Source organism: Gouania willdenowi, chromosome 6 (genome assembly GCF_900634775.1).
Source record: "Gouania willdenowi chromosome 6, fGouWil2.1, whole genome shotgun sequence".
In the NCBI taxonomy this organism is placed as follows: domain Eukaryota; kingdom Metazoa; phylum Chordata; class Actinopteri; order Blenniiformes; family Gobiesocidae; genus Gouania; species Gouania willdenowi.
Window position 1 is genome coordinate 70,046,521 of NC_041049.1, and position 11,669 is coordinate 70,058,189.

At 37.5% G+C, this 11,669-nt stretch overlaps 1 protein-coding gene across 2 annotated transcripts in view; it reads right to left on the reverse strand.

Annotated features, from left to right (window-relative positions):
• Positions 1-5,638: 5,638 nt before the first annotated feature.
• The window catches only part of map1ab (microtubule-associated protein 1Ab), a 61,563-nt gene continuing 55,532 nt past the window's right edge, over positions 5,639-11,669 (reverse strand). For both annotated transcript variants that reach the window (XM_028448943.1, XM_028448944.1), the window contains 2 exons: positions 11,425-11,654; positions 5,639-9,375 (listed from right to left, as the gene is read on the reverse strand). In XM_028448943.1, the coding sequence (XP_028304744.1) occupies positions 9,220-9,375; positions 11,425-11,654 (386 nt within the window). In that variant the 3' untranslated portion in view covers positions 5,639-9,219. The remainder of the gene's footprint in view (positions 9,376-11,424; positions 11,655-11,669) is intronic.

Sequence of the window (11,669 nt, forward strand, 5' to 3'; positions counted from 1 at the left end):
AAATTAAATTGGGCTTTGAGACTTTATTCGTCATGTAAATGTTGTTGCACATGTATTGAAATTTGTCCTCTGCAATTTAACCCATCCCTGGGGAGCACTTTCATTTTTTTATCTCCATCGTCTCCCTTTTGACTTTCTTCTGTTGCTTTTTCATCTTTACAAATTAAGTGTTTTATTTCCTTTTGTTTGATCACCTTTTTTCCCTTTATCAATTCTTTCCTCTTTCCTTCCTTCTGTTTATTTATTCTCTTCCTATTTCCTCCGTTTCCTGACTCATCTGTCACTTCCATTCTGACGCTAATCTTTCCTATTTTTAAAAATGTTTTATTTTGCTGAGTGTCTGTTTTTCCTCTTTTTACCTCTTTCCATAATCTTTTATTTTATTACATTTCCCTGATCGTTATCCTCTTTTAGGACACTTTATTTTATTTCCTTGTGTCTTTTCCTCCTGTTTATGCCCCTCCTCCTTTTCTCTTTATCTCTTATTTGTTTTCTCTATTGTTTTTATGTTTTATTTCCTCTTCTTCACCCTCTATACCCCTCTTCATTCACTCTTTTTTAAACCTTTATTTTTTCATGTTGACTTCCTGTCATTATCTCAGCAAACAGAAAAAAAAGAGAGAATGAGTTCGAGCTCGACGCTCCTTCCACTTCTCCCCTCGCCTTTCGTCGAACTGCCTTTTAAGAAAAGTGATGACTCACGCCTCATCCAGGCGTTGCCATGGCGACGCCCACAGATGTAATTGACTCCTCCAGAGGGAGGCAGATGAAGAACGCCAACTCACCGGAAGCTAAAAGAGCAGATACCCACTCCGTCATTCTACCAGACTTCATTTCCTACACACGGAAAAACCACTTTAATTTGAAGCTGCAGGTTCAAAAACCGGACTTTAAACTCGATTTAAAAAGATGTGTGAGTCAGTGGTCAATGATCAGATCAAAGTAAACAGGAATAGGAAAATCTATTTCCTCGTTTCCCATCATAGCTTAAAGCTAATCCAATATTTAGAAATATTAATTTGTGGCTATGAATAATTGTTTTTTTTTTTTACCATGTCACGTCTGGGGATCCATAGAAATGTGTACATTTTAGGATACTATAAAAAAAAACAGGGTTAACAGGCAAAAACACACAACTTCCTGTTTACAGCAGCTGTAATATGATTTTGTTTTGTGGCCACAAGTTAGTATTTCATGGCCATTAATTAGTATTTTGTGTAGGGATGTCCTGATACAACTTGTTCACTTCCGGTACGATACCAATATTGCAGCCTTGCGTATTAGCTGATACCAATATCGAACTGAATCATACGTACTTTTATGACTTATTTTGTAGTGTGGAATGTTAGAAAAGGCTTCATCAGGTGATGTTACTCAAACAGAGAACAATAGACAACTATTCAAGTTCACTTCAGTTATTTTTTACTGTCAGTTTATGGTGGGAACAACTGAGCGTTTATATCGGAGATTTTAGATGCAGTCCGATAAAATCCGATATTCGTTTTCTGGCTGATATTGGATCGGGACACCTCTAATTTTGTGGCCACTAGTTAGTAATTTGTGGCCACAAATTTTTTTACCATGTCATATCTGGGGCTCCATAGAAATGTGTACATTTTAGGATAGTTTAAAAACACAGGGTTGACAACGGGCAAAAACACGTAACTTTCTGTTTACAACAGCCGTAATATTATTTCATACTACTTTGTAGCCACTGGTTAGTAATTCCTGCCCAAAAATTATTTATTATTATTATTATCATTATTAATAATGCATATGAAAAAATAAACACACAGAAAAGTTAGTTCATTCAAGATTGGAAAAAAATCTGTAAGATGAAAATATATTTCGATTATTTATTTTGTATTTTTTTTTTATAATTTCTATTTGACATTTGAAAAAAAAATGGAAACAAATACTCCACCTCTGCTTAATCAGTTATTAATACCTATTTATATGTCCCCTCTCCAGTATTTTATTATTTGAATTTTCATTATAGCTGCTTATAGCGGTCATATTTGGTGTTTGACGGGACGCTCAGTCATTCATCCTTTCTTTTAACGTTTTTGTCTTCCACAACAACAAAAACAAAAAAAACACTAAAACTGGTGATTTTAAACTTTTTAGCAGAGCGTGATTCATGATGAGTTCCAAATGGAAGCTAATGCAAATTCAATTATTCGCTTATTATATTTCAATTAAATCTAAATGTTACATTTAAATATAAATGCTAAATCTAATTGTGTTTTTATTTTGGCACTTCAGGTGAATTTACATATTGACTAAATATTTAATTTCACCCGTGACATTTAGATTTAACATTTATATTTAAACGTAACTTTTAGATTTAACGTTTACATTATATTTTATGAGAAAAAGAAACTGTATTACAAATATTGCTGTAAATCTGGTCGAAATAACATTAAAAACCTCACATTCTTTTTTTAAACGTGGTTTGTTGCTAAATGTTGGGAAAAGTTTCTGTACAATCGGCACCTCATAGCACTCAAAGTAAAAGTTAGCCTAACCCTGACATGCACGCAGAATCTGTAAAGCATTTATGAAATAATATATTAAGGGTATCATTACAGTTCAAACAAATCCGACGTTGCACACCCTTAAACCAAGCAGCAGCCATGTTGAAAGTCTCAGGTCAGTTTGACCCTTTCTTTTTTTTGACTGCAAAATAAAACAAAACTACAGGATTCAGTTTAATATTGTCAAATGAAAATTGTTTTGTTGATGAATTTGTCTGCTGTCATTAATGTCTAACTTTATCATCAGTAACTATTTAAACATTATAGAAGCTGATCCACAGAGAATACATTGGAATATTAGAACATTAGAAGATTCGAACATAGGGATGTGTAGGAGAACAAGGGTAGTTAATAATGGGGTATATGAATGAGAATATTAATTATGATTATTAATATTAGCTCAATGAATTACTGGGTGCCTCCTCTTTAAAAAGAGGAAATGTGTCTAAGTTTTTCTTTCGACTAAACAAAGTATTAAATCAGGGAAGTAGATTCTAACAGCAAATCTACACCATCATCACAGCTTTAATGAATCAGAGGAATCAAAGATTAAGTTTAACCTTTTATTTGCATCATCCAGTAAGAAACGAGAACAATGCGGTGATTAAACCATGATGAAATGCATTTCTAAGCTAAAAATGGTGAGGATTACATGAAGTAAAGTGAATAACTATTCTAAACTAATCTAGACTAACTATTGTAAAATCAAAGAATAAAATCATAACAAAGAGGGAAGACGGACAAACATATACAGTATGTGGTGGATTGTGAGTGGAGTGTAAGTATGGGGTTGTATTGTAGTTTAAGTGAGTCAGTTCTGCTGGTCCATTGTTCACTGGTCCACACCTTGAGATGCGGTCTGGTTGGACCTGGAGACGTTCTGGGTTTGCAGGAACAACGGCTGTGTGGCAGTATAGCTGCGCTGGCGTGAGTTCTGTTTCGTTAAACAGCAGCGATTCTATTGGCCGATCCACAACCTCTTCTGGGATGATCGCAGCCGGTTTCAGACTAAGAGGGATCACGGTTTGGTCCACGATTCAGATGTTGGAAGGTCGGCTTTCAGGCACGTTCTTTTGCGTCTTAGGCTTTCGCTGCGAGCAAGGTTCTTAAAAAGTCTAACTGATGCAACTACAAATAAAAGAAAAATGAAATGAAAGATTGGAAACATGAGGGAACACGTGTGAGCTTGAACGCCCACGTCCAAAACTAAAGTTTCAGGCAGCGCGTCTTTTTTTAAAAGAATTTGGAGACGCCTTTTGGAGGAGGAGTCTTGGTTGATCATTCTGAGATCATATCGGTGATTGGTCAATATCTCTGCTTTCAGCTTGTGGGTGTGTCTCAAGTGTGGGTGTGTAGTGGAATGACATAGACAACAGAGGGAGTTCCTAAACATAAAAGAATGCCTAATAATTAATTCCACATATTTCAAAACATCTTTTCAACATCATATCTTAATATATCATCTATAATGAAACAGTTAGATACCAGACACGGCTGAAAAATACCATAGTTAGTACTTAATAAACCTGAATGTCAAAATTCGGGTTATGGAATTTTCTTCATCATACGGTTAACATTCAGTACCTTAAACTAAGCTTTGTGATGTTTTCTAGTATTTCAAGCACCATTTAAATGATAAACATTTTAAAATAGCATTCTCTTGGTTATTGAATTACATGAAAAGAGTGGCATAGGACAGACACTATTTGCAATTTCAATTTCTGCAGGAACCCGTAACAATAATCTTTTCTTTTGTGACTTTCCAGTCAAGCACATGTTCTTTGTTCTCATTTGAGCAGGAGAGCTAGTGTTATTCCAACGTCCTGTGTGACCAGTGGTTTGGGTTCTGGAGTTGACAACATCTGCAGGGGGTCGGAGCCCAGAGTTTGAAAACTTAGCATGTAAACATTGACTGATTGTTTCCTTTTGATCGTAATGTAGCAGAGAGGTGATAACAGGAGAAAAACTGTTCTTGGATTCTCCTGTTCCTTTGTTCGGACAGGAAGAGGGAGAAGATCCCCCTGTGGGGCATGTTTGCATTTCACAGTAGGAGACCGACTCTCTGACTCCATTGACTGGTGAAACTAGTGTCCTAAGTCAAAGATCAACTTGGAGGGTTTGGTTCCCTACAGATGACATCATTATTGTAGAGGTAGGACTGATGACATCATCACTGAGTCCGTCGACTCAGGAGGTGGAGGACGATGAGTGCCACAATTAAATAAATACACCGTTCATTAATTAAATGTGCCAATAATTAATTAAATCCATTTTACATTTCATTTTCATTCTGAAAAGTATAAATATTTCACTATTTATTTCATGGTCTGGTGTTGCATCACTTCATGAATTAATTTTATCTGTCAAACTCGTCTCAGTCTGTGGGGGCGGTTCCTGACACTTGATTGGTTACCTGCACATCAAGTCAAGCTAAATCGATCCCTGACAATGGATTGAGGCAGACCTAGTAAACATTATTCTGATACGCTGGGTGGTGCTATACGAACTGTACGTTGGTTTTGTTCTATATTCATGCCTCTACATTCTCAGCGAGGTCTAAAATCTATCTCACAAACTCACTAGAAAGTTCGTGCACATCCGTCGTAGCCGCCATGATTGGAAAAAGTGAAGACCAAAGCAATGGATTTGGCTGGATTGATGGTTAACCCCGCCCCCAAAGACTTTGACGAGCGAGTTTGACAGATAAAATTAATTCAGGAAGTGTTGCAACACCAGATCATGAAATAAATAAATAAATATGGAAATATTTTTACTTCATACATTATAGAATGAAAATGAATTGTAACATGGATTTAATTAATCATTGACACATTTAATTAATGAACGGTGTATTTATTTATTTCATTGTGGCACTCATCGTCCTCCATAAAATGTACCCATAAAAGTAACTAATTTACAGTAACGTGCGTGAGTACATGTAATCCGTTACTTTCACCAATACTAGCAAGTGAGTCTGCTTACACTGTATTAAATAAAAGAAAGAAATATGGAGAAACAAAACATTAAAATCTGCTTCTATAACACCGTGTTGTCATAAGATTATATTTCTTAGTGTTTGTAAGAAACAAGACAAACTCAGCTTTAGCTTTAAATGTAGTTTAATAGATGATCACCAGGCTGTTTCCCTTTGACATTAAATCTGCAGTAGTTCTAGTTTTACATGTAAGATTAAACAGACAGAGATAATATAATATATTGCGCAGAAGAAAATAACAATTCATTTATTACAATGCAGAGAGAACCAAACAGAACTACTAATACAGCGTCTTCTGAGCCACATGTTCATGGGGCAAACGATAAAAGCACAGCCCAGTATTATATCACTTTAGTTCTGACAACTTATTCTAATGTTGATTTTTAAAATACCATATTTTGCATCAATATTATTCTCAGGTTAAACAATTACATTCAATATTAGAACAAAACCAGTCACATGCAGAGGGGATGGACGGATGATGGCGTGAGCTTCAAATGAACAAATGCACCGTTTGATCTTTCTGTGACAGGTTTGTTTCTGCAAGTTTGGATTCTCTGCTCTTTTAAAATCAGCTGAAATGAACAGGAAGGAGAATTTGCATGTTTATACATTGTGTGGTTGTATATATTTCTCTATGGTTTGGATTCTGCATATGTTTCAAGTCATCTTCAGGAGCAGGAAATGTGTGTTACTGCTAATATGTGTAATACAGTATCTCAGCTACTCTCTACCACACTAGAACAATCGCTCCTTTTACATCCATCCATAACTTATTGTGATTTTTTTTGATCCAGTAGCATTCATCTGGTAGTACCAACGTTACATTCAAAAATAGATCTCATGTATAGTGCATTCAGCTTCTGTACAGTCACACAGTTCAGTAGTGGTTCACAGCGTTCTTGTATTTCCTTAAAGTCACACTGATCCAAACACATTAAAGGCTTCAGTCTGGGCGACATGATCTGGATCACTTTGTGCTTGTGCGTGACAAGCATTTTAATGTACAATCTGCATCCGACTGTGATAAGAAGGAAAACTTTCCATCTCTGGATTACAACTAAAGGAGGTCTCGAGGTAACAAGTAGCATTAGCATTATCTAATGCTAGATGCGGTTTGTTTGAGGATTTCTTTTGGAAAATGCATTTTTCTGACAGAAGTGTTGTTTTCATCTATGGAGGCTGAAGTATTCTGTTCAATAAGCGACCGACCGTTTTGACTGCAGAAAATTTGGCGCAGATTCACCACCTGAACCGCACCGAGTCCACCAGACTATACGTGTGAAAGCACCCTAACTCTTTTGGTCCGTCATTTTAGATCATTTTTTTCTGAAAATACATTTTACACATCATTCTGAATGCTGAGAAAACCAGAGGAAACTAATTTATGTTGTTAGGAACATGTGGAGAACATGCAAACTACACGCATTGCCAGTGTTTCTTACAGCTGCCCTGCCAAACACTGAGTTTTAAGAAAAGGAAGATTTTTTCCAAACTTTTCCAGAACAATCTTTTGATTTCAAACCTCTTTAAAATGTACACAAACATTTTCTAAGAGTTCTGAGTTTTTCATTGGAATTCAGATAGAATCAAGTTTTTAAACCTCACATTAGTGTCAATCTTTGGATCATGGAAATATTGGGGATGTTCCCTGACCTGAGTCAGTTAGGACTGAGGCTTAGTGTGTAGATTCTCTCATTCTCACACAAACACACACACACACACATTTCAAACAGATACAATCTTACCATATCATCACATTCATGGCTATTCATTGGTTTCAGATCATTTCTTAAGACATCGTCCCTCTCCAGCAGAAAGTTCAGATAGGAGGAATATTTCATACTACTTTATTATTACTATGCGTTCTGTCTGTGCTTTAACAACAAACAAAAACCTGACTCGTAACTGTGCCTTCCACCACCTCCGAAAAGTGCGATTTGGTGCAAACATTCTCTAAGACTCTGGTTCTGCTCTTAAGTCGGCGTTTGGCGATGTGGAAGTATAGTGCTGGGTTGAACCTTTCAAAGTAAAAGCAGCCAGGCTGAACCTATAAAAGGGGTGCGAACTGATTGGTCCTTAGCTACAAAGCTATGTACTTCCTTTGATCTACCCTGTTTCAGAAATGGATGACATGTCCACAAGACGGGCCACAGCCTTCATCTCCAAAGCTAAGCCAAAGGCACATAAACAAAGCCTGAAAAGCCACATTTGTCTGTTTTGTCACAATAAAAGCAGATATTGCCCACTGATGTGGGGGAAAAAGTGGGCAAACCTTTGTTGCTACATTTCGTCATTGACTTGTTTCCATTCATTTCTGTGATATCAACAGTGATGGTTACAATGTAGCTGAACAAGAGGAACGGATACTGCAGCTAAAGTTAGCTAATCGACTAAGACCTAAGTCAGAGGTGCCAAACATGTCTTAGTTCAAGGGCCAAATACGGACCACTTTGATCTCAAGGGGGACACAAAAAATTGAGCAATTTCAACATTATTCTGTCTCATAAATATATGTAAAGTAATAGGAGTTACAGACAATATCCAATCTTTAAATTTCCTTGAGTTTGTGACCAATTGTTATTCAATTTGAAAAAACAATTGTAGAATAATTATATTGACGTTGCAGGATTTTGGAAAAGATAAAGAGCCCTGGCAAATATTGTGGATATTCATTGACTTTATTTATTTGGACTGAATTACTTGGTATTTTTACACAATTCATGTTTTCTGTAATTTCGAGTTCATACTTCGGGCCGACTTTGATGCTCTAAGTGGCCCGTTTTGGCCCCCGGGCCTTGAGTTTGACACATGTGACCTAAGCTAATAAATCTTAGTAAATAGCATCATTTCAATCAGAATCATATTTTGTTACATCACAAAATAAATACTTTACCATTGTCTTTAAATCAAATCCCAAACCAAAACACGTCGAGCCAATGTGATTTCTACACACATACACAGCCAAACGGTGCAGACACCACTATCTGGCTCCACTTCGCTGCATTTGATGGCTGCATGTTAAAGGATGGATCAATCTCACAAAGTTCTCTCTGGAGACGTGAAGCTAAAATGCATGCGTCGTGCACCAGCCAAGCAGTGAAAGCAGAGAAGAAAAGAGTTCAAAGGGTGTCATTTTCAGGCGACCACTTTAACATCACCACAAGAAATGACAATGAACGAGTTGATCAGATTTTGTTGAGTTGATCCAAACACTACTGTAGCAGCTTTATTTTTGCTGTTTGCTTAAGTAGCAATGCAAGCCCTGAAATAAAATCAGCCTCTAGTCTTCAAAAAACAAAAACCCCTAAGATCAAATAAAATAAATCTGTTTGTAGTTATTTCCCACTTGTTGTTGAAATAACTCACTTTTTATTCCCACTTATTTTGAAAGCATGATTAAAAATGGTTATTGGCACATGATGTGGCCACTTCTGGTTTTAGCTAATTCAGTATTACATTTTATTGATTTAACAGAGTCATTGTTTACGTTACATAATGGTGCTTGTTTGACTGTTAGAGCAAGCATGGAAAAGAAGTATCCACCCCAGATTTTGACAAAGTGCACAGCCCACGACATATAAATTTAGTAGATTTAGAGCTGGTGTGGTGAGAGAACAAGAAGCTTTAGAGAATCAGAGTATGCTGTTTGCTTTCTCTTCAAGGTCGTGGAAGAGGAATTGAAGCTCAAAACTCAATCTTGCAGGCTGGAAAGGACTCGTCCTGCATAACTACAGTGCTGCTGGAGGCTAAAACCATGATGTTTAGATCCTGCTGCTTCTCATGGGTCTGTTGGTACCATTCCCGGGTCACCTCAGTGTCATGGGTTGGGATAAGAGTCACCTGTCAGGGAAAGAGAGATATATAAAATGAGTTAAATAAGGTCAAAGAGAAGAAAGAACCAAAGAATAAACAGTATATTCATGATGTTTAAATGTATTTTCAAGATTAGGTGTTAAGTTCAGACAAGGTTTTTCAAATCTTTTATCTCCTGAAATGTTTCGACTGTCGACTGCCAGTCTTCGTCAGAGAAGTTCTACTGATGGCCTTTGATGGTTCCTTTGAAGGTTCACTTAACTTCCATGTAATAGTTCCAGTGAGGTTAATTTTGTCTTCTTTTTGAATAGTATGTTAAAGCAGAACTAAGTAACTTGCACTTAGCGCTCCCCCTAAAGGTCCCTTTAGTTATGCCACTGTCGTAAACACTCCGCACCCCCCACAGCTACATACGCGCCTTTGCTCTCCCAAGACAGTAGCAACCGATCACTGAAAAATCCTAATACTTCAGTGACACTAAGGGTGCTTTCACACATATAGTCCCATGTGACCATGTGAACAGTATGAGGAAGAGAAACAAGTAAAATAAATGAATGATGTGGGAGTAATATGGGAGTGTGGAAATGTGTGTTTGTTTGTGTGTTGACAAAGCGGCTCTGAAAATGGATGGATGGATAGATAGATGGATGGATATTTGTGTGTGTGCTGCCTGATGGAGCGCTGGGTTGTGAGTGTGTGCATGCCTGTTGCCGCGACGACAGTGTGTGTGATTGCTGTGTGCTGTCACTGCATGGAGTTGCTCCGTTCCTCAGACAAAGGTCTTCTCTGACTTTTTTTTGCTGGCTCCGTCCTGATATAAGTTTGGGAAAAGTGAATTTGTAGACAACCGTGTGCATAATCTAGCATTAGTTTGTATTGGGCAGCCGTAAAGCAGTATGTCTTTCCACCGGGTCGGAGGCAGGAAAGTTGCAAGTGCAGTTTTTTTTTTTGAGACAGCAGGGAGAGATGAAAGACCCCCCAATCACCCTATAAACACTTGTATTACCCTCACAGGGACTATGAGGAGGATTTATTAAGGTGAAAAAGTTACTTCGTTCTGCTTTCAGTTGAGGTTTTTGTTTATGCAGACAAGATTTTTAAGTTTTATTTTTTCATCTCCTGAAATGTTTCGACTGTCAACTGCTAGTCTTCGTCAGAGGAGTTCTGCTGATCGCCTTTGATGGTTCCTTTGAAGTGGTTCCTGACGAAGACTGGCAGTTGACAGTCAAAACATGTCAGGAGATTAAAAAAAATCCTGAAAAACCTAAATTAACATGTTATTCAAAAAGAAGACAAAATTAATCTCGCTGGAACTAAAATTATTTTATTTACTTTGTCTACAAAAACTGTTGTGTGATTGGTCAAAAGTCTGAAGTTGGCATGATTGATGTTGTCATAAACCTGTTCTTGTTCAGTCAACCTTAAAATGTGCATTGATGCTGCATTAATAGTGTTTTCTAACACGGTACTTTAAAAGCCACTGGCAGACATCCAGAATAGGTCCAAATATAAATTTTTGTCCTTCTCTTGTATCTTTTGGGACAGAAATATACAGAATTTTGATTGCATTGAGCCACTGTATGACATGTTTACGAGTGTCGTGGTTGGACAAGTGATGAGGCTATCTTGTGGTTCCTGAGAGTTCTGCTCTTTATGATGACAGGTGTTATTATAAAATTGTGACTGAACAAGCAGTTCAGATTGAGGTGGTCACTGGTTGAACTGTTACACCAACAGGTAAATGCTCTTTGTGTGAACACTTCTCCGACTTAACAGCAACACACCAGGGGACGAAAAAAAATCATAATTTTCAGCAACTCTGAGCACGTAGTTTTCCTTCATCAAACCTTGTTCTTATTCATTCACCTTTGAGAGCAAGCTGAACTGCATTAGAATCTTCTTAATAATTTAGGCTTGCTTTGATGAGCACTTTTAATTTCGTGCACATCTCCAGCAAGAAGTAATTTCATTGTCACGGCTTTACACACGGCCCAAACTCAAGCCAAAAGTTTTTAAAGTCAACCATATGCACACAGTAAAGAGGGTTAGGATCAGGGTCGGAGTGTACCAGTTTACCTGTAAGTTAGATCCCCATTGAGCCTTGCCCTCGAGCAAGGCATCAAGGACTCCACGGCTGGGCTCTCCACTGCCCAGGTCGTTTCCGCTCACTACATAGTATGCAGCACGAACTCTCTTGAAGAACTCCTGATCTACGTTCTTAGCACTGCAGTGGTTTGGAATGTAGGCCAGGTCAACGTAGACTGGTGGTCCAGGTGGGACAGCCGAAGTAGTTTTCTGGTTGTTACCTGAAAGAAGAGCAC